The 24,834-nt window shown below is 38.2% G+C and overlaps 1 protein-coding gene across 1 annotated transcript in view; it reads right to left on the bottom strand.

Moving 5' to 3' along the window:
- The window catches only part of LOC150089878 (D-lactate dehydrogenase, mitochondrial-like), a 101,058-nt gene that overhangs the window by 57,598 nt on the left and 18,626 nt on the right, over positions 1–24,834 (bottom strand). Inside the window, exons 2-3 of the mRNA XM_090390119.1 lie at positions 24,174–24,289; positions 9,786–9,927 (exon numbers count right to left, since the gene is read on the bottom strand). Coding sequence (XP_090246245.1) covers positions 9,786–9,927; positions 24,174–24,289 — 258 coding nt within the window. The remainder of the gene's footprint in view (positions 1–9,785; positions 9,928–24,173; positions 24,290–24,834) is intronic.

Genomic DNA, 24,834 nt, shown 5'->3' on the forward strand with positions numbered 1-24,834 from the left:
ACATTACAACCACCCTGTGTACTTGGTAGCAGTACCCATCACAGAGTGGAATCCCCCAATCAGGGAGAAATAATATAAGAGCAACAATAATAATAACATGTAATATGTTGCATGACTGTTGTTAAGCACATTAACAGTGCAGTACCCACAGTTTCTGAGCAACAATATTGAATTTGTGAATCAGTTTTTTTTTTTTTTTTTTTTAGGAGCATTAGCAACTAAGTCCATATTGCTCCGGGGATATGCAGTGGTCATTCCCTGACCTTTCTGCATCCTCCGTATTTGGTGGTAACGGACTCGAACCCCGGTCTAATCAAGAAGCGTGTGCTACGCACTGCTGCTCCTGCCCACCTGGCTACGGAGGCGCCAATGTCAATCAGTACTTGTATTCATATGGTTTCTCAGTGTGATCACCATTATGGTCTAGCACAGGGGTGGAGAACCTTTTTATAATGGAAGGTCGAATTTTATTTAACCAAGATACTATTAGGCTGCATGCTGAGAATTAAATATATACAAAAAAAGTTATATTTTTGTAAGCATATTTACAGTTTTAATTACAGCCTATCATTGTATGAGGAATTTAAACAAAAAAATTACTGAAGACATTTATTTGTTTAGCAAAGATGAAAATGGACAAATTTAGACAACAAACCATTTAATGACTTTTTTGCGACTGCTTAATGCCAGATAGTAGTCTGATATTTGGTTCCAGCATCATTGAGCGTAGTTTTAATTGGTCCTCAAGTGAATATCTGTCATCTGAGAACTCAAGCTGGTTTTTATTTGTTTCATAAATGAAAATGTTGATTCACAACAGTAGATTGTGCCAAAACAAGATAACATTTGATGAGCATGTTGAAGTGGGTATTCAACAGCATTTTGTCATATTTAAAGAGGATTCTTCTTCGCATCAAATAGAGATCATTAGAATATTATCTTCTGAGAGCTCAATTAATTCCATCTGTAAGTCATCAGGTGCTTTAGAAGACATCAATCAGGTGTGGTTGAAAAGCTAGTTTCAGTGTGAGATCATGTTCTCAAAATCAGCAAACCATTCATTGTATTCTTTCATGTTGCATTTCCTTAATTATTTGTTTGTATCCTGTTCATTAATTACTTTCCCGAAAAAAACTGACCTTTTTGGAAAAAGGTCAGCTTTTTCTGAAATGCCTGTATTTTAGGCCAGATATCATATTTAGGTTTGGTTTTACCTTACAAAAAAATATTCAGTTCATCTTGCTTTGACATTATATGTGTACATATACACAGAAAAGATATTGCATTTTTGTGTGCATACACACACAAAAATGCAATATCTCTGAATAATTCCACTTTTGATTCAGACACAATTCACACTGTTGATTCAGTTCCTCAAAAAAGTTTGATTTGTTTTTGCAAAGATAAAATTTTGACAAGTATTTGTCCTTGGGACAACCAACGCACTTTAGAATGATATAGCAGATCAATGCTGAATGTTTCATCATTAAGTTGAAGCATGTTGTGAAATTGCCAATGTCACGATGTATTTGCTCGAATGTAGTTTACAATACCTATAACTCTGTTTAATGTGTCACTTAAAACAGTAGATTTGGCACAGATTCTGCTGATGAAGAATACATCAGCAAATCCAGATACTTTGAAAGCAAATCAAAGTATCTGGATCTGGCAATTCTTTCTGTAGAAACGCAACAAATCCTTCATGTTTTCTTCTCATGGAAGGTGTGCCATCTGTGCATACACTTACTAAATTACATAAATTCAGATATTTATTTAAAGTATACCCAGTAAAATAAAATAAAATAAAATATTATTTTATTTTATTTTATTAGCCATCTCAGTAGCACTGCCCGCACCCTGTTCTCCAGGGCCTGGAGTCATTCCAGCACCGACACAATTAGACGTAACGAGATCTCCCGTGTGAAGGCGGACTTAACCAGATGCGGTTATCCATCCCATGTACTAAACAGATGCTTGTTACAGGCACAAGAACTTACTTCCAACCCAAGACCTCCGAAGCAAGTCGGCATATCATCCGCCTACATTCCGTATTATCCAGGAGTGTCAGGACGTATCTCGAAGATCCTGAGAAGTTACAACATAAAATGTGTACAATTACCAGGTAGGAACCTACGTTCACTTGTCTCCAGTGTGAAGACCCCTGTCACACCTGTCTTACGCAGCAATGTAGTGTACCGTATCACCTGTAGGGCCTGTAACAGTTGCTACGTAGGTGAGACATCGAGACGTCTCCAGGATCGCCTCACGGAACACGACAGAGCAATCCGGCTTGCCGAAACTGACCAGTCCGCGCTTGCAGAACATTTTTGGGCTACCAACCACGATCTTGACCCCAAGCGCGACTTTGAGATAGTGGACCACGCGCGACACTTTCGCCACCGCCTATGGCTAGAGTCACTAAACATAATGAACAACCCTAAGGCATTAAATCGCCAGAAAGGCATGCGTATACATCCAATCCTGGAGACAACCGTTTTATTGATGGATGATCACTGGCGCAAGGCAGCACACGTCCGTGCTACAACAATGACGAATGAGTAACGTGCCACAGTTTGCTTGTAATGTATTTAAAAATTCTGTCAGTTGAGAAAGGGACACGAGTTCCGAAAGCTTCTGGAAATATTTTATTTTATTTTATTTTATTTTACTGGGTATACTTTAAATAAATATCTGTTAAACTATGGACCCCAGTACTCCAGGCCCATTTGTCACTACATAAATTCAGTTTGGCTTCATGGCATTTTTCTTTGAAAATGGTGATGATGTCAATTCCATGTGTCCTGGCAGTAAGGGTACCCAAAGTCAGTAATCCCTCATGACAATGAAAATCTGCAGTTATAACACGAATAAAAAATAACACCTGCATTGAGTTGGTAATGTCAGCGGATTCATCCAAGGCGATTAAATAATAAATGACTTCGCTTTGGCATATTGTATGACGTTTTTCTGTTATATTATGAGCTAATTCATATTGCCAATCAGTTATGGTCCTCCTTGAAAGAGGTAGCTGTTTGTACTTATTAACCTTAGCTGAATCTAAAAAACTTCCCACAACTTCAACACTGCATTCTTTCATGATTTCCACATTGCTAAATGGCTTACCTCTTCTTCCAAGTATATATGCTACTTTGTGTCACTTCAGTGATGTCAGTCCCTTGTCCTGATGTAGTTTTGAATATTTGTAGCTGCTGCTGCTTTCCATCTTTCATTTTCTTAAGGGCAAACTTTCGAGGTTCTCCTTCTAGTTTAGCATATTTGTTGTCCTTATGAGTCGTATAATGCTGATATGCATTGTATTTCTTCAATGTTGCCAATATGACATTGCAGAGCAAATACATTTTATTGTTCACTGCAACAACGCAATACTGCAATTCCCATTCTTCATTGAATACTCTCTTTTCTTCCTTTAATGCTCTTTTCTTATTTCTTGACATAATCAAGTTACCAGTAAAAATTAAAAATGAAATACACAGATTGGATGAAGATTCAGTTTTAAAGGAAACAAGCACTGAAAACCGATGGCACTGGGAAGAATGACTGGAATGTCAACTGATACTGACAGCAGTCAGCAAGATGAGTCATCACTAATAAGAAAGGTAATGTTGCCAAATGAAGTTCAGTTTCAAGTGGAAGTGATGCCATATCATCTATATGGGAAACAATAATATTCTGTAAAGATCAGTGAATTAAAATAAATGCTTTATTTTGTATTTACTTTAATATATAATTCATCATTATTTTCTTTAATTAGAAAAGGCAATGCATACATTTTATTTAACACATGTTTTCTTTAACATGTTACAGTTCTTTCTTAAGAAGCTCTCGGGTCTGTGCTGCATCTCACTAGATGATTTCCAGTTCACCAATTACCGAGCTGCCATTGACAGGCCTCTTGCTAACTACACAGTTATCAATATAAATAATTTTACCTCTTCACTTTGTTTTGTCCTCTATTGATCTATCCATTATTTTTATGCCTTTTATGTTTCTTTTGCTAATGTAAGGTGTAAATGTAAACTAATTTATATAAGGAGAATAATGATATATAAAATTTACCTTAAAATATTTGAGTTTGGTGTTATGTCATGAAATAAAAGGTGGATTCTGCATTTGAGAGAAATAAACAAAAGGCAGCAACTGGTACCCAAAAAGGCTGCATGCGGCCTTAAGGCCGCAGGTTCCCCACCCCTGGTCTAGCAGAACCTCAAACTGAGTAACAGCATGTAGCATTAGCATTAGTAGAGGCATATGATGCAAGAAAGCACGCTTATGCAGCATCAGCCAAAAAAAAAAAAAAAAAAACCACTCCCATTTCACCCCTCCGTTCATTCGAAATATCTGTCCAGCTGAGCCTTAAATTTATTTAGGCTATCAACTTCCACAACAAGGGATGGAAATCTGTTCCACCAACCAACTACCGCTGGCTAAAGGCAAATTTCTGCACATCTATCCTACATCTGTCTTTCCTCAATTTGAATTTATGCCCTCTCTCAGGTGATTATTCTGAGCAAGAGGAAGAATCCCATCAGCATTGAGCATGCTCAACCCATTCAAGGCTTTATACACCTCTGTCAGATCACCTTGCCAGTGCCTAGACTCATATATTGAGGGAAATGTTTCTAAAGGGCCATGTGATGCTATCTTTCAGGACTGCTAAGTCAGGAATGTTACCATGATACATACTGTACTTCAAGTATCCCCAGAGCTAAAAGCCATGAGGAGAGAGAGGTTGGGTGATCAAGGCAGCCACTCTGTAGGAAATGACTGGCTGATTATCCTTTAAATGGTAAAATGCTGATTCAGCTGTTTTTATACCAATCTCCCAATATACACAGATGCTCTGTCATGCATAAAAACTGTTTCCATGCATCTTCCCTGTTATGATTGTGGAATGACAACAGCTGCTAAAACATGTCTTGGTAAGCGGACAAAAACTGAACATGTTACAAATCTAGTAGAACAATTTTCTTCAGAAACAAAGGGGCCAATTGATAAAGATAATGATGAACCCACAAGGCACAGTATCATATAGTAGGTGGCTCCATGGTCCAAATCCTTAATTTCTGGGTATTCGCAATTCCACCAAACAGAAATGGGCCTTGTCAACCTAAAGGGTGTTCAATTGACTACTCATGTCTACCTCCATTAATGCCAAGTTGTGAGTGAATGTTAGTTGACTTTTGGCACCACCCACATATAATTGTTGCTCACAGTGGAATTTATATGGGTACGATTTCAAAACCCTTAGACAACAGCTTCTACATTGTCCATATGGGATACCAACCATCTTGCTGCCACACGTGACTGATTCTGATGCAATATCAGTATAATACTGCCCATACTTCTTTTCATGAATACAGTAGCAATATCATCAAACTGCTCTTGGGTGAAGAATTTGGAGGTTGTTTTGGGTTTTTTTAGTCTCACTCAATTTGGCAGATGGGCTGAGAGGTGGCAAATGAAGTTTAACATTCACAAATGTAAAGTACTACATATGGGAAACAGCAACCCCAGAGCAACGTATCAACTCTGTGGTACTACACTGACAGTGGTAGAGAATGAAAGGGACCTGGGGGTGGTTGTGCAGGCAGATATGAAGTTCTCTGAGCAGTGCAGACGGGCTACAAGAGTAGCTCATGGTGTATTGTCAGTGATATATAGGAATTTTTCTAGCAGGGATAAGGAGGTGATTATTCCTTTGTATAAGGCAATGGTCAGGCCACACCTAGAATACTGTATACAGGTCTGGAGGCCTCATTTCAAGAAGGATGTAGAGCTGCTGGAACGAGTACAGAGAAAGGCAACAAGATTAGTGAATGGAACAAAGGGGTGCTGTTACGAAGAAGGGCTTAAGTTTTGCAAATTACAATGTCTGGAGACTAGGCACCAGCGAGGTGATCTGATAAAGATGTATAAAGCCTTGAATGGGTTGAGCATGCTCAATGCTGATGGGATTCTTCCTCTCGCTCAGAATAATCACCTGAGAGGGCATAAATTCAAATTGAGGAAAGACAGATGTAGGATAGATGTGCGGAAATTTGCCTTTAGCCAGCGGGTGGTTAGTTGGTGGAACAGACTTCCATCCCTTGTCGTGGAAGTTGATAGCCTAAATAAGTTTAAGACTCAGTTCGACAGGTATTTCGAACGAACAGAGGGGTGAAGTGGAAGTGGTTTTTTTTTTTGGCTGATGCTGCATAAGCTTGCTTTCTTGCATCAAATGCCTCTACTAATGCTAATGCTAATTTTTAGGACAGTATGAAGGAACAAATGAGTTAACATATGACAAAGCCAAAATCTTTTTACATGTGATATTCTCTTCTTGCTTCATTTCCTCTTTCTCAAACCATGAAATCATTTTTCTGACACTAAATGGTGTCATTAGTTCTCTTTGCTGGTGCTTGAAATATTTGTAATCCCATATTACTGTTGCTCTTGCATTGCTTCCTTTCTGGTAGTAGAGCTACAAAAAACAAACTCTGGTAAGGTGAGAAGCACTGTGCCCCCAACACTATGATATCATCATCTGCATCATCTTATGTCTTCCATTCTATAGTTAAGAGTGAGCAGAGTGGGATATATAAAAATTCACAGCTTTTCACTGAATTTTGGAACTAATTTTCTCTGACATGTAATTGTCTTCCATATCTTCTTAAAACCTTAGCTTTTCCACCATAGGATTGTGCTCCATACCACTCCAAACAAGGATATAGTTATATCCCTATGTGGCCACTGAGTATTTTTCAAAACTGGTCAGTAGAAAAGTATTTATTTTCAAATTATTTGCATGAGTATTGACAATATGATGCAAGCTCGCGTAGCATCAGAAAAAAAGCTCATTACCATCAAAAATATAATTACTGAAAATGCAAAATTTTATGAGACTATTTCCAAGAATATTTTTAATTTAAAATATCGCAGTAAAATATATTTAAAACCATATCTTATCTGAAATATATAAACACATAATATATTATAAGTGTGTATTTATCTCTTCTTCTTTCTAGGATTATAACAAAAATATCAACTCTTCTGCCAATGCATGGTGTATATTTCTATCCCAGTGTGTTTTTAAATTTTCTTATGTAAAAACTTTCTACTAGGTTTTATTTAAATCTTGTTGAGGACAGTATGAAGGAACAACAATATAAGTTCATATTTACAGAGCCAAAATCTTTTTACATGTGGAAATAGTGCCCACAGTTAGTGTCAAGGTCATGATGATAACCATTTTCATAGTATCTAGTACTGATTTTATCAATCAGAGAATCATAATTCTCTTTAATAGAGGACCAATCGAGCAAAAATCTTTCAAAGAATGTTTCTAGTAATTCATTATTTTCTCATATTTGCTTTAGGGAATAGGTGATGAAAGTTGATATTACATGATCATATCATCATCTGACACCAACGTTTAGACCAAACTGGACTTTATTTCTTATACATGATTACTTTATGGCATGGGGAAAACTATTTATTTGTACTTCACCTCATGTTTCCCATGGTAGATGTGATAATGTGGATTCTAGCATAATAAATAACACTGCTGCTGCTACTTTCAGAAAGTTGAAGGACAACCATAAAGGTAAAAAGATAAACTGCAGCCAATGGAGGCACTGGTTAAAGAAGAACTGCAGGATCATCTAGACAAGACTTCAGTTATAGCTCGGACACAGCATGGTTTTGTTAAGGGGAAGTCTTGCCTGACCAATTTGATTGGATACTATGATGCAGTCACAAAAGAACTGGATGCAGGGAATAACTTTGATATCATATACTTGGATCTTAGAAAGGCTTTTGATACTGTTGCACATGGAAGACTGCTGCACAAATTGGAGCAGTGTGGCATTGGAGGCAAATTGCTGCTATGGATAAAGAGGTGGTTGAGGGGGAGAAGACAGAGAGTGGTAATCAATGGACACTGCTCATCGTGGACTAATGTTATCAGTGGAGTCCCTCAGAGTTCAGTGTTGGGTCCATTATTGTTTTCTGTATTTATAAATGATATTGATGATGGTATATCAAGCTTAATGTCCAAGTTTGCAGACGATACAAAGATTGGCAGGGTTGTTAAGGACACTACTGACACTATGCTGCTGCAACAGGATCTGGAAAGGTTCAGCAGATGGTCTGAGAGGTGGCAAATGAAGTTTAACATTGACAAATGTAAAGTACTACATATGGGAAACAGCAACGTATCAACTCTGTGGTACTACACTGACAGTGGTAGAGAATGCAAGGGACCTGGGGGTGGTTGTGCAGGCAGATATGAAGTTCTCCGAGCAGTGCAGACGGGCTGCAAGAGTAGCTCATGGTGTATTGTCAATGATATATAGGAATTTTTCTAGCAGGGATAAGGAGGTGATTATTCCCTTGTATAAGGCAATGGTCAGGCCACACCTAGCGTACTGTATGCAGGTCTGGAGGCCTCATTTTAAGAAGGATGTAGAGCTGCTGGAACGAGTACAGAGAAGGGCAACAAGATTAGTGAATGAAACAAAGGGGGTGCTCTTACGAAGAAAGGCTTAAGTTTTGCAAATTACAGTGTCTGGAGACTAGGCACCAGCGAGGTGATCTGATAGAGGTGTATAAAGCCTTGAATGGTTTGAGCATGCTCAATGCTGATGGGATTCTTCCTCTTGCTCAGAATAATCACCTGAGAGGACATAAATTCAAATTGAGGAAAGACAGAGGTAGGATAGACGTGCGGAAATTTGCCTTTAGCCAGCGGGTGGTTGGTTGGTGGAACAGACTTCCATCCCTTGTCGTGGAAGTTGATAGCCTAAATAAGTTTAAGACTCAGTTCGACAGGTATTTCGAACGAACAGAGGGGTGAAGTGGAAGTGGTTTTTTTTTTTTTTTTTTTGGCTGATGCTGCATAAGCTTGCTTTCTTGCATCAAATGCCTCTACTAATGCTAATGCTAATCCACTGAAGGATGGAAGCCTCCTCAATGATTCATGTTGAGGGAAATGGACCATAATCTGCCATGCTGGCCAGTGTGACCAGTTGGCAGATCAACCATATTTTGCAGTCAGGCACTTGAACCCCAGTCTACTCAAAAGAGCATGTGCTACTGCACTCCCGCTCCTGACCATTCAGTTATGAAAGCAGTTTCCAAATACATTTTACTTCCACTGTAAAACAACCTGAAAAATTACTAGTTTTAGTCTCTTGTTTATTTAGCTAAACAGAAGTTTTTGAAAATAGCATTGTCCCATTTTCATCAATATTCTGTTAGAAACCACTAAAGGTATTTTAAAAAAATAATGCTATTGGCACTACAAACATATTTTACTTTATGGTGCTTATAGTATTACTGAACAAGGAAAAAATAATTAATGGGAACTATTCATAAGGGGTACATTATAAAAAACAAGCAAAAAAAAAACAAACTCTCAAACAGTTATGTTTGAGAGTTTGTTTTTTATGTTATCTTAATGCATCATGATAATTACCATAGTACAATATATATAATAATTTGTTAAGTTACTCAATGGAAATAATATTCAAAGTAAATAACTCATTTTAAATTATGATTAACTTGTTTCAGTTTGATTTTTTAAATAATTAAGAATGCTTAAATATAACTGACCAGGGAAAACAGATTAATGAGAAATTCATAAATGGTCTGTAATGAGTATTTAAATTTAAACAACATGCCCACTCGAGGGTTAAATTAAAGTATAAATATATAAATTAATTAACATTCACTTTACAAAACAGTTATATCCAAGTATGGGATTATGCATGAAGAATAAGTGTTACCTTTACAGCACCAACTCCTAGCTCAAGACCAGTTCCTGTACCAAAAGGAATCATATAAACTGAATGCTTATAACAAAACTGAGCAACTCTACTCACATCTGTTGTACTTTGTGGCCAAACAACAACATCAGCAGGAAGAGGGCTACAAATAATAATTTAAATATGATTTACTAAATTTACTATAAATATATATTTTATAGATTGCTATAAGTAGCTATCTTTTCTAACTATGATAACATTTCAGTGGAAAGATTGCAAATAATTAATTTGTCCTTCCATTGAGGACTACCAGAATGACAAACTACTCTTTGTGGTAGATGGTAGGAACACTACATTCAAACGCTGACACAGCCATGCAATCTGCAGATGCACATTAGAAGAAGTACAAGATGGCATTAAACTCTCTCACTCTGAGTATAGAAAATGCAGCACCATAAAGTTTCTGATAAAAGAGAAATGAAACTGGCTGAAATGCACTGCATATTAAGTGCACAATATGGAAAGGAGACTCTATCAAGTGCAAAATGTGTGTGTGATTAAAGCAAAAAAAGTTCCCCAAAGGCCATGGAAGTTGCTGCCCTGTTTGTATTCCCAAGTGAAGCTGATAGCAGTTATAGATGTGAACATTCATGACATTGAGGAGTTGATTTTGGATTGAATTACAGAGTGAGTTATTGCAACATTTATTGAACATTTATTGTTCAAGAGTGTGTACATAATGGGTTCCAAAGCTGCTGATATTCAATCAGAATCATGATATGTTGCTGTTTATGCTGAACATGATTTGAACTCAAGGAAAATGCATTTCTGCAGTCAATAGCAACTTGTCACAAGTTGGGTACACACTCTTGAACAATAAATGTCCATGAATACAAAGCAAAGGATAGTTTGTGGTACCACCCTATATTGAAAGGCACCATAAAACCTGCAACTGTTGTGTCAGCATTTTTGTGAAGAAAACATTTTAGAAGTGCTTACCCCTCCAGTTACTATAATTGAGAATAGTGCATTCCAAGGGGGTAAAAGAGGTGACGGCCTGGAGAACGGGTCACAAGAGTAAAGTTTTAGTTATTTTGTCCATAACAACAGATGGGTTAAACCTGCTACCAAAATTTCGATTGTAATAACTGAGGCTAATTCTTGTACTTTATCTAAACTTTGGTTTTCCAATAAATGTGCTAGGGCTGTTCAAGAGAAGAATGTTTCGCATCGCAATTGGCTTGTTTCCAAATTTTCAGTTCTGCCTACACCAAAGCTGGCAACAATTGTAAAGCCGTTATAAATCAGCCCAAAACTTGATTTCGGACAGACTGAGTAGAAAACTTGCTTATTGTCTAAATGGTAGTACAGCATTTTGGTCTATTACCAAAGCTAGAAGTAAACCTCTTGGTAAATCGCCTCCAAACATTCCCAGTACACTCCATTCTGGTGCCTCCTGTGGTCTTTCATCAAAAGGTTGTCAGAAGGATTCTGACGAATCTTGATACTAAGAGAGTTCCAAGTCCTGATAGTATTTCTCCACTTGTTCTCAAAACCTGTGCTTTTGAACTGACACCTGTTCTGTGTTGCCTTTTTTCACTTTCTTATTCCAAAGATGTTTTTCCTTCTGCTTGAAAATTTGCTCATATCCAATCAGTTTCTAAAAAGGGTGACAAATCTCTCCCATCCAATTATCATCCCATTACACTTACTACTACTCTTTCTAAAGTAATGGAGAAATCAATTAACTGCCAGGTCTTAAACTATCTAGAAATCTTCCATCTGATCAACAATCACCAGTACAGATTCTGCCAGCATTGATCCACTGATGATATTCTTGCTTATGTTACCCATCTATGGACAAATTCAATGGAAAAGTTTGGCGAAACTCAAGCAATTGCTCTTGACATTTCAAAGGCTTTTGATCGTGTTTGGCATAAAGGTCTTCTAAATAAGCTTCCATCTTATGGTTTCCAACTGTTTTTTTTATAATTGAGTATCCAGTTTTCTTTCTGACCTCTCACTGCAGGTGATGGTAGATGGCTCTCTATCTTCTAACTTCTCCACTAATGCTGGTGTTTTCCAAAGATCAGTTCTCTCTCCCACTGTTTCCCTCTTGTATACTAATGACCTTCTTCCACTGATTGGAAATCCTATCTATAGTTTTGTTGATGATAGCACATTGCATTCCACCTTCCAGAAACCTTGCCCTGCTCAAACAGCTTCAACTTCTCAAATATCCACTACCAATTCGGACGTGCCTTTCTGCCGCTCTTGGAACAGAGAAGTTTTTTATGATTTATTTTCTGCTTTATAAGTTTAAATTGACATATTAACTTATTTTCTAGAGTAGCTTTATATTCCTATTTATGGTACTTAAGTTTAAAGTAACTTAGATAGAGATTTTGTAGGCATTACTTAGTATCGGAAAGGGTATCAAATCCACGTGTTTACCGTTCGTAAATAGCCGCCATTGTTACGCAAAAATTAATCAGTAAAATCTATTAATCTTGTCAAACTTCATTGGCAATTAAATTGTACTTTTAACTATACATATAACCACTTAGGTTACGTAACATAAATAATTAGTAAAAATAAATAATTAATACATAACTTGATACAGAAGTTATATAAAGGGATTTCATAGATAACACTCGTTACTGAAACATAAATATTTCGTAGATAACACTCGTTACTGAAACATAAATATTTCGTAGATAACACTCGTAGATTTCATAGATAACACTCTTTACTGAAACATAAATATAGCGTTATAACTGTGTTTGGATACAAGTTTAGGATTTAATTTTGTACTGAAATTGAAATTTTATTGAAAGTAAATCGAAATCATGAATCAAACCAGAGCAGCAAAGCAAAAGGCTCAAGCTAATGGGAATGCTGTGGCTCAGGGGAGAACTGAGGGGGGCAGTTGCCCTCTGAATCACAGCCTTTTAAGGTGCACTATTTGCTTGATGTTTGCGGAGTAGTCAGGTATGGGACATGATACTGCCATGGGGGATGTCTTTGTATGTGCGCGATGCAAGGAGTGTAAGGAAATCAGGCGACAACTCAGCGTTGTTATGGGCCTATGTGAGAGCTTGAAGGACAGGGTGGATGCCCTCGAAGGATTACAAGTGAGAGGCCCATCAAGCTCTCAGCTGCCCACACCAATGCCAGAGCTTGCACGTGGTCATCGCGCAACACAGCGGCAACCCCCAAGGCAGAATGCGCTTGTCCCAAAGGAACTAGTAGTTGTTGGTGACTCTATTGTCAGGGAAACGGGAAACATGCTTTGTAAAAAGGATAGGTGGAACAGGACCAGGGTATGTCTGCCAGGGGCAAAGGTTGATGACGTTGTAGAGCGGATATCATCTTTAAAGGGCACAAAAGGTGATATAGTTGTACACGTTGGCACTAATGATATTAAGAGTAGGAGACTGGCGGAATTACTTAACAAGTACAGGTCACTGATGAAAAAAAGCTGTGAATTAGGGTTGAATTTGAAAGTGTCTGCAATTCTGCCCAGACACGATAATAGGGAGTATATGATGAGAGCCCTGTCGATCAATTCGGCCCTGGAAAGATTGTGCAGAGCTCAAGGGGTAGAATTTTTTTCAGCCTGGTCTGTACTTGTTAACAGGAGAGACTGCTTCTACAGGGATGGGATACACTTAAATAGAAAGGGTGCAAGAATGTTTGCTGATGCTACGAGGCAGTGTTAGGTGGGTCGGAAAACTGCTAGATTGGGGGGATACAAGGACTAATAGATTAACAGTAGCCACTAGCAGAGGAGAAAGTGATTCTTGCACTGCTTCTATTGGAATGAGCCGCAGCCTGGAAAATAAGATGCAGGATATTTCAGAGACTGCTGGGAATCATTGGGGTACAAGTAAACACATGGATTGTGTTAGGGTAGCTAAGAAAAAGAACAGGTGCATGTATACTTTCGTGTACACCAATGCTAGGAGTTTAGTAAATAAATTTGATGAATTTGAGGTATTGCTCAAAACATCAAAGGCAGATATTGTGGGGATTTCAGAGACGTGGTGTCACACAGATATAAGGAATGCAGAACTGGAATTTGGGGAGTACAATGTCTACAGAAAGGATAGACAGGATAGGAAGGGAGGAGGGGTTATGCTATTAGTTAAGAAACACAAAATCCAAGGAAGTGAAGCCAGTCGACATCGCTGGACAGTGCAGTGTCGAGTCAGTTTGGTGTGACATAAGCATTGGAAGATCAAAATTGAGAGTAGGAGTGTGTTATAGGCCTAATGACTCTGATGAGTATAATAAGAAACTGTACAGAGAAATAGAGTGGGCCAGTAAATCAGAGAGGCTTATAATGGGGGATTTTAATTTCCCAGATATTGACTGGAATTTGGGGGCTGGTCACTCACACACTAGCAAGGCTTTTGTGGATTTATTGGATGATTGTTTTCTACATCAGCATGTTCGGGAGGCAACTAGACGGAGTAATACTCTTGATTTGATTATCAGTAGTGATTCTTCATGCATTAAGGATCTGCAGATAAATGAACCACTAGGTGGCAGTGATCACAGTGTTCTGAAGTGGGAGTTACTCAAAGAGGTAACTACCATTAGGGGTAAAGGGAAGGGGTATTGCTTTTGTAAAGGCAACTACGATGGACTGAGACAGTATTTAAATTCTATACAGTGGGATCAACTGATGATGTTACCAACAGCAAATTCAAAATGGAAAGCATTCAAAGAACTTCTCTTGGAAGCTACTAGGCTTTACATACCAACTAAGAAATACTGTTCAAGGTTTAGGCCTAAATGGATGTCAGATGAACTAATGAGGCATATGGCAGAGAAGAAAAATCCATGGGATACATACAAATTAACACGTGACACAGAAGCCTATGATAGATACAAGTTGATCTGTAACCAAGTTACAAAAGTGGTTAGGCAGGCGAAGGCAGATTACGAGAAATCCTTGGCAAGGGATGCGAAGAAAAACAGCAAAGAGTTCTTTACTTATGTAAACTCTAGAAGGAAGGGGATGAATCAGATTGGTCCACTTCATATCGATGGGTCAACTGTTGATGATCCTGCTCAGGTAGCTATCAAACTAAATGAATATTTTTCATCGACATTCACACATGAGGAGTTATTCAGCGAGGGGAATGGCAGAGGTGTATTCAACTCTGGCAGTAAGCTAGAGAATCTTGTAATAACTGAGAGTAAAGTGGAGGAGAAATTGTTGAAGATAAACACAAGAAAGGCACCTGGGGTGGATGGGATCTATCCAGTTATATTAAAGGAGACAGCAAAGGAAGTAAACAAACCCTTAGCCATAATTATGAGAGCTTCCTTGGACTCAGGGGAGGTACCCATGGACTGGAGATGTGCAAATGTGACCCCAATTCACAAAGGAGGATCAAAGGCTGACACAAGTAATTATAGACCTGTGAGTTTAACTTCTGTTCCTGGAAAATTAATGGAGGCACTGGTTAAAGAAGCACTGCAGGATCATCTAGACAAGACTTCAGTTATAGCTTCAGATACAGCATGGTTTTGTTAAGGGAAAGTCTTCCTGACCAATTTGAATGGATACTATGATGCAGTCACAAAAGAACTGGATGCAGGGAATAACTTTGATATTATATACTTGGATCTTAGAAAGGCTTTTGATACTGTTGCACATGGAACACTGCTGCACAAATTGGAGCAGTGTGGCATTGGAGGCAAATTGCTGCTATGGATAAAGGGGTGGTTGAGGGGGAGAAGACAAAGTGGTAATCAATGGACACTGCTCATCGTGGACTAATGTTATTAGTGGAGTCCCTCAGGGTTCAGTATTGGGTCCATTATTGTTTTCTGTATTTATTAATGATATTGATGATGGTATATCAAGCTTAATGTCCAAGTTTGCAGACGATATGAAGGTTGGCAGGGTTGTCAAGGACACTACTGACACTATGCTGCTGCAACAGGATCTGGAAAAGTTGAGCAGATGGGCTGAGAGGTGGCAAATGAAGTTTAACATTGACAAATGTAAAGTACTACAAAAATGGAAACAGCAACCCCAGAGCAACGTATCAACTCTGTGGTACCACACTGACAGTGGTAGAGAATGAAAGGGACCTGGGGGTAGTTGTGCAGGCAGATATGAAGTTCTCTAAGCAGTGCAGACGGGCTGCAAGAGTAGCTCATGGTGTATTGTCAATGATATATAGGAATTTTTCTAGTAGGGATAAGGAGGTGATTATTCTCTTGTATAAGGCAATGGTCAGGCCATACCTAGAGTACTGTATACAGGTCTGGAAGCCTCATTTCAAGAAGGATGTAGAGCTGCTGGAACGAGTACAGAGAAGGGCAACAAGATTAATGAATGGAACAAAGGGGTGCTCTTACAAAGAAAGGCTTAAGTTTTGCGAATTACAGTGTCTGGAGACTAGGAACCAGCGAGGTGATCTTATAGAGGTGTACAAAGCCTTGAATGGTTTGAGCATGCTCAATGCTGATGGGATTCTTCCTCTTGCTCAGAATAATCACCTGAGAGGGCATAAATTCAAATTGAGGAAAGACAGATGTAGGATAGATGTTCGGAAATTTGCCTTTAGCCAGCGGGTGGTTGGTAGGTGGAACGGACTTCCATCCCTTGTCATGGAAGTTGATAGCCTAAATAAGTTTAGAGCTCAGCTGGACAGGTATTTCGAACGAACAGAGGGGTAAAGTGGAAGTGGTTATTTTTTATTTATTTATTTTACTTTATTTTTTTTTTTGGCTGCTGCATAAGCTTGCTTTCTTGCATCAAATGCCTCTACTAATGCTAATGCTAATTCCTTAAATGCTGATTCCAGATAATTCTCTAGTGAGGAAAAGAAAACTTAATTGGTTTAAATCCTTCTAAAACTCAGTCCTGTCTTATATCTCACAAAAAGGATTCTTCTGCTCCTATGTTTACCTTCATTGACACGCCGATTTCTAGGCAAGATCATATCTCTATTGGAGATTACCCTGATTTCTAAGCTCTCTTGGCATAAGTACATTACAAATATTTCAACCTCTGCATCTAAAAAACTGGGTTTTCTCTTTTGCTCTAGGCATTACTACTACTTCTTCCTCAGGTTACTCACCTGAGGGGACATCAATTCAAATTGAGGAAAGATAATTATAGAATAGATGTGCAGAAATTTGTATTTAGCCAGCAGGTGTTGACAGTTGGAACAAGCATCCATCTGTTGTAGTGGAAATCCACAACTTAAATAAGTTCAAAGAAGAACTAGACAAGCATTTTGAGTAAATGGAGGTGAAATAGGAAAGGTTTTTTTTGATGTGTAAACATCTTTGGTGGCACCTACTAAATTTCGGACAGTAGTAAAACCAATTTGTTATGATTTTGTGAAGCGGAAATAACGTCACTTCCATTTCATAACAAAGAAAAACGGAGTCAGGAGAGGAGGTTGTGCAAAGGATCATGGGAGGTGATTTTGGATGTGCTTAGAGCTTACATAAACCAGCTGTTTCTGGAAAAATGTTTATGATTCGGGGCATACTATTTAGGTGGCTTTGGACTAACCATTACCACCCATGGCAGAAACCTTTTGGTAACCAGAGAAATGGATGTCTTACAACATTTAAAGTAAAGCATTTAGAGTACAGCAAAATTTAAAATAAAAAAAATAAATAACATGGTTTGACTAGCACAAAGCATTGTGGGAAAAGCAAAAAGAACAGAGTCAGGAGAGGAGATCGCACAAAGAATCTCTGAGCACATCCAAGATCACCTCATGGGAGGTGATCTTGGATGTGCTCAGAGCTGGCATAAATCAGCTGGTTGCAGAAAAACATTTATGATTTATGGCATACCACTTAGGTAGCTTTGGGCTAACCATTGCCACCTAGGGCAGAAACCTTTTGGTAACCAGAGAAATGGATATCTTGAGGGTAGTGATCTTGGACATCCAAGATCAATACATTACATGCACTTTAGCCTTATCAGTTTAGAATTAGTAGAGGCATTTGATGCAAGAAAGCAAGCTTATGCGGCATCAGCCAAAAAATAAAAATAAAAATAAATAAATAAAAAATAACCACTTCACCCCTCTGTTCGTTCGAAATACCTGTCCAGCTGAGCCTTAAACTTATTTAGGCTATCAACTTCCACGACAAGGGATGGAAGTCTGTTCCACCAGCCAACCACCCGCTGGCTAAAGGCAAATTTCCTCACGTCTATCCTACATCTGTCTTTCCTCAATTTGAATTTATGCCCTCTCAGGTGATTTTTCTGAGCCAGAGGAAGAATCCCATCAGAACTGAGCAGGCTCAACCCATTCAAGGCTTTATACATCTCTATCAGATCACCTCGCTGGTGCCTAGTCTCCAGACACTGTAATTTGCAAAACTCAAGCCTTTCTTCGTAAGAGCACCCCTTTGTTCCATTCACTAATCTTGTTGCCCTTCTCTGTACTCGTTCCAGCATCTCTACATCCTTCTTGAAATGAGGCCTCCAGACCTGTATACAGTACTCTAGGTGTGGCCTGACCATTGCTTTTTTCAAGGGAATAGTCACCTCCGTATCCCTGCTAGAAAAATTCCTATATATCATCGACAATACACCATGAGCTACTCTTGCAGCCCATCTACACTGCTCAGAAAACTTCATATCTGCCTGCACAACCACCCCCAGGTCCCTTTCATTCTCTACCACTGCCAGTGTAGTACCACAGAGTTGATACGTTGCTCTGGGGTTGCTGTTTCCCATATGTAGTACTTTACATTTGTCAAGGTTAAACTTCATTTGCCACCTCTCAGCCCATCTGCTCAACCTTTCCAGATCCTGTTGCAGTAGCATAATGTCAGTAGTGTCCTTGACAAACCTCCCAACCTTCGTATCGTCTGCAAACTTGGACATTAAGCTTGATATACCATCATCAATATCATTTATAAATACAGAAAACAATAATGGACCCAATACTGAACCCTGAGGGACTCCACTAATAACATTAGTCCACGATGAGCAGTGTCCATTGATTACCACTCTCTGTCTTCTGCCTCTCAACCACCCCTTTATCCATAGCAGCAATTTGCCTCCAATGCCACACTGGTCCAATTTGTGCAGCAGTCTTCCATGTGCAACAGTATCAAAAGCCTTTCTAAGATCCAAGTATATGATATCAAAGTTATTCCCTGCATCCAGTTCTTTTGTGACTGCATCATAGTATCCAATCAAATTGGTCAGGCAAGACTTCCACTTAACAAAACCATGCTGTCTCTGAGCTATAACTGAAGTCTTGTCTAGATGATCCTGCAGTGCTTCTTTAACCAGTGCCTCCATTAATTTTCCAGGAACAGAAGTTAAACTAACAGGTCTATAATTACTTGTGTCACCCTTTGATCCTCCTTTGTGAATTGGGGTCACATTTGCACATCTCCAGTCCATGGGTACTTCCCCTGAGGCCAAGAAAGCTCTCATAATTATGGCTAAGGGTTTGCTTACTTCCTTTGCTGCCTCCTTTAATATAACCGGATAGATCCCATCCACCCCAGGCGCCTTTCTTGTGTTTATCTTCAACAATTTCTCCTCCACTTTACTCTCAGTTATTACAAGATTCTCTAGCTTACTGCCAGAGTTGAATACACCTCTGGCATTCCCCTTGCTGAATAACTCCTCATGTGTGAATGTCGATGCAAAATATTCATTTAGTTTGTTAGCTACCTGAGCAGGACCCATCGATATCAAGTGGACCAATCTGATTCATCCCCTTCCTTCTAGAGTTTACATAAGTAAAGAACTCTTTGATGTTTTTCTTTGCATCCCTTGCCAAAGATTTCTCGTAATCTGCCTTCGCCTGCCTAACCACCTTTATAACTTGGTTACAGATCAACTTGTATCTATCATAGGCTTCTGTGTCACGTGTTAGTTTGTATGTATCCCATGCATTTTTCTTCTCTGCCATACGTCTCATTAGTTCATCTGATATCCACTTAGGCCTAAACCTTGAACAATATTTCTTAGTTGGTATGTAAAGCCTAGTAGATTCCAAGATAAGTTCTTTGAATGCTTCCCATTTTGAATTTGCTGTTGGTAACATCATCAGTTGGTCCCACTGTATAGAATTTAAATACTGTCTCAGTCCATCGTAGTCGCCTTTACGAAAGTAATAACCCTTCCCTTTACCCCTGATGGTAGTTACCTCTTTGAGTAAATCCCACTTCAGCAAACTGTGATCACTGCCACCTAGTGGTTCATTTACCTGCAGATTCTTAATGCATGAAGAATCACTACTGATAATCAAATCAAGAGTATTACTCCGTCTAGTTGCCTCCCGAACATGCTGATGTAGAAAACAATCATCCAATAAATCCACAAAAGCCTTGCTAGTGTGTGAGTGACCAGCCCCCAAAATCCAGTCAATATCTGGGAAATTAAAATCCCCCATTATAAGACTCTCTGATTTACTGGCCCATTCTATTTCCCTGTCCAGTTTCTTATTATACTCATCAGAGTCATTAGGCCTATAGCACACTCCTACTCTCAATTTTGATCTCCCAATGCTTATGTTACACCAAACTGACTCGACACTGCACTGTCCAGCAATGTCGACTGGCTTCACTTCCTTGGATTTTATGTATTTCTTAACTAATAGCATAACCCCCTCCTCCTTTCCTATCCTGTCTATCCTTTCTGTAGACATTGTACTCCCCAAATTCCAGTTCTGCATTCCTTATATTTGTGTGACACCACGTCTCTGAAATCCCCACAATATCTGCCTTTGATGTTTTGAGCAATACCTCAAATTCATCAAATTTATTTACTAAACTCCTAGCATTGGTGTACACGCAAGTATACATGCACCTGTTCTTTTTCTTAGCTACCCTAACACAACCCATGTGTTTACTTGTGCCCCAATGATTCCCAGCAGTCTCTGAAATATCCTGCATGTTATTTTCCAGGCTGCGGCTCATTCCAATAGAAGCAGTGCAAGGATCACTTTCACCTCTGCCAGTGGCTACTATTAATCTATTAGTCCTTGTATCCCCCCAATCTAGCAGTTTTCCGACCCACCTAACACTGCCTCGATAGCATCAGCAAATATTCTTGCACCCTTTCTATTTAAGTGTATCCCATCCCTGTAGAAGCAGTCTCTCCTGTTAACAAGTACAGACCAGGCTGAAAAAAATTGTACCCCTTGAGCCTTGCACAATCTTTCCAGGGCCGAATTGATCGACAGGGCTCTCATCATATACTCCCTACTATGGTGTCTGGGCAGAATTGTTGAAGCGCATGTAATGTAGCCATTACAGTACCTGTCTGTATTACTGAATCAGTTGTATATTTCCATCAAGAGGTGAATTATAAATGTTTTTCCACAACCAGCTGGGCAGGTCAAGAATATTTGAATCGGTTCATAATTGGGAAATAACAGACTTCAAATTACATGTATGAGTAGAATCGTTTGCTTGTCATTGGCCATTCTCATTAAGTTGTAGAAGTCCTCACTGGTCATCAAGTTTTCATGTTTCTTTGCAATTGCACTGATCGATTGAGAATGGCGAGCCTTAGATCCTCATTCATCTCATTGTTTGGATGATTGTAAAAATTTTGAAAGGGGTCATCTTCTCGCAGTCACATTACAAGGCTATGGTCATTAGCCTTGTCATTACCGCATGCTTCGTCACGATCACCATCATTGTTATCTTGACACATCATCTTACATATATCAATTGCTTTGCGAATGTTCAAGTTCAATTCATACAATTTACAATCTAGTATGAGCTCTTCATTGTCATCGTAGATCTTGGCATATTTAACGACAGTATCTCTGTTTCCTCATTGTGAAATGGAATATGCTGCATTACCATCTCGCACTTGTACTCGCTGAGATCCTGAGCCAAGTCATAGCTTCGATAGCGTATTATGCATGGATACTGTCATTTCTTGCAGATCTCGTTAGCACTGCATGTGTAATTTGCAACAAAGCATGACAGAGTAACATGATCCAACATGATAGTATGATTGTAACAATAAAAATACTGGTATTGTTGCAATTATACTATTCAACAAATGGCTACAATCAAATAGGTAATAAGGCTATTGGCCTAACCTCTTCCAAACGTTGATTCAGTAGAGTAAGCAGTGGGCCTGTGTATCCTATTTATCACTAACATTGATTCGGTAGAGTAAGTAGCAGGTGTAAGCATAACTTACACCATTCATGATTTTGATTCTAGCTGTTTGAAATTTTAGTAGGTATCATCTTTTTTTTTTTTTTTTTTTGGTAGTTGTTGGCGCATCGGCTTCTGTGGCCATAGTGCACCTCCCAAGGTTTTTGCAGTACTTTGATCCAAGCCCGACCGAGGCGGGATTCGAACCCGCGACCTATGGATTGCCAGGCAGGCACTTTACCCACCTGGCTAGCCCGGTCGGCAGTAGGTATCATCAAAGATGTTTACACATAAAACATCTTTCATGCATACAGGATACACATGTGATTTTTTTTATTTGACTGATGCTATATAAGCTTGCTTTCTTGAATCATATGCCTCTACTAATGCTAATGCTACTTTTCTTCCAAACAGCTGTTCGCTCTGTACAAATCGTAAATCAGTCCTACCATGGAATATTGTTTCCACATCTGGGGTGGTGCCCCCAAAATAAAAAAAACCTCTCTCAGGCTTCTAGATTCCATTCAAAAGGGTTAATGAATGACAATTAGGTTAATGAATGACTCACCTCTAACAGAGTCTCTCCACTTTCTCTGTTTTATAGACGTTCTGTTTCTACTGCATGCCTTTTCTATAGATTCTTCCATGGGCACTGTTCTTCTGAATTGGCTTCTAAAATTCCCACTCTCTCTTTCAAAGTAGTCTGACCATGTGCCGCAACCAGTCAACATCCTTTTATTGTTCAACTTCAAACTCACAAAATCAGATTTCTTTTCTTCTTCCTCATTTATTCATTCAACTTCCATTTTTTAGAACAACCTTTCTTCATACATTTTTCCTGAAAAGTACAATCCATAGAAGTTCAAGTCAACAAATATCTTCTTTCATCTTATCGACCTCCAACCCATACATGGTACTAAGTACTATAGGTTCTAATACCTCTCGTGTTTGGAGTTTTCATAAAAAAAAAAGAAAATTAATTAAAAAGGGTGGGAGGGAGTGAATGGAGAAGTTTTGAGTATTTGAGTAGAAAATTGTGCAGATGATCAAAAGGTGAATTTTTCAGGCAAACCTAATTTTTAATGAGGGTCTCCTGTAGAGGCCGCTTATGTTAGTTTCCTTTCTAAGTTGACAATCATATTTGGTAGTGTCACTGAGTTGCAGCCTTTTTGTATTGCTATTAATAAATCATTTAAATCACTTCTGACAGAAAAGTGGGAGCAGTGGATAACTGATGGAGACCATGAATACACAAGAATTGGATGAATGAAGCAAGTTTCATTTGGTAAAATCTGTCACTGATTTGCTCACAGTTGGCTGTCTGTTCGAGTTTCATGTGTAACAACTAGATTTCACAAACTGATGCAGCCACTAAAATAGAAATAGCAACTAAAGAAGAAAAGATAATAAGAGAAACAAAAAAAAAAGGTATCAGATGTAATGGAAGAAATTCTTAATTAAAACAACTGAAATGTTCAAGATAGATTCCAGCAATAAATTTGATGAATTCATTTAAATTATCCAGCCCAACACTAGCAAGGTATTGGTATTAACCATGCGGTGCAAAGAAGCTAGGCTTCTTCTGCACCAACCAAAAAAAATAATAATTATTATTATTTATTTAACTTTAAAAAAATAATAAATATAAATAATAAAATAAACTACCCAATGACTGTCTCCTTGTATAGTTGTCTATCCAGTTGACTTTTGAATTTCCCTAAGCTGTCAGCCTCAATCACCCATGGAGATAACTTATTCCAGTAATGCACAGCATTGGGCATAATCAAGAGGTCATAAGAAGTTATTTCAATAATAGCAATCATTCAATTATACCATTTGAATGATTCATTCAGGTATGAAAAATTACTTGATAATATTATTTGATTATTTTATTCAATTATATCATTCGAATAACAGCATTTGATTATAGAGATCATTCAATTATGCCCATTACTATTAATATGGTATTAATCTTCTGTATTGTATTGTTTTTTATTTGTTATTCAACCATTAGTAAATCTGAAATTAATTTAAGTTATCTGTTGGTTTTTGTAAAATAAAATTTCTATTCTATTCTCCACACTCTCTTTTGAAAAAATAATTTAATTTTTTTGTATGTATAATGCATAGGGTTTTCCATAGAAAATATGGCACTTCATAAAATGAATCATGTGGTTAACTACTAGTGGTGAAGATATGAAGATATCAGTACAACATATCAGGTATTTATTTTATTAAACAAAATCTCATAAGATTTTGTTTACTACCAACCTGTATGGCCCCTCATCTTTCCCATGTTGTTCTCTCACTGCTAATGATGTGCTCACATTTTCCTTCCCCAATATGGAAATCAGACCACCAGTAAGGTCCCTTGAAAAAGATGATACCTTAGGAAGTAAAATATAAAAATTAAAGAAACTGCTGCACAACGGTGAAATAAAATATAATGAAAAACATTTGACCAAACAGAAACTAGTACATCAGACATTTTATAGACATTTCATTAACAGTAAAAAATAAAACTTGACTGCACCGGATGAGAATTGTCATTCAACTCATATATTGACATTAAAGTAATAAGTATTTATAGATTACATCTATTTTATTATTTATTATAAGCAAAATAAATGATAGTTCCCCCATTTTTTCCATCATTCAGTATGATTAATATCTTTTGTGGTTATGATGAACACCATGGCAAAATCCAAACTTCCTTACATTTTGAGGATACAGCTCTAAAATGGTGTTCGCAAGCCAGCCACTAGTTAGTACACCAGACCAAACCTATTGGTAACTCTCTAGGTAGCTTACAGATCAGCTACTATATAATCTTGCTGCCTCTACTCTGCCAAATAGTGACTGGAGGAAGTCCAAGTAGGGTGTATGCAGGGCACATTGTCGAGGCCACGTTATGTCAAGGATCTGGGTATAT

Source organism: Mastigoproctus giganteus, chromosome 2 (genome assembly GCF_048544385.1).
Source record: "Mastigoproctus giganteus isolate SK-2022 chromosome 2, ASM4854438v1, whole genome shotgun sequence".
In the NCBI taxonomy this organism is placed as follows: domain Eukaryota; kingdom Metazoa; phylum Arthropoda; class Arachnida; order Uropygi; family Thelyphonidae; genus Mastigoproctus; species Mastigoproctus giganteus.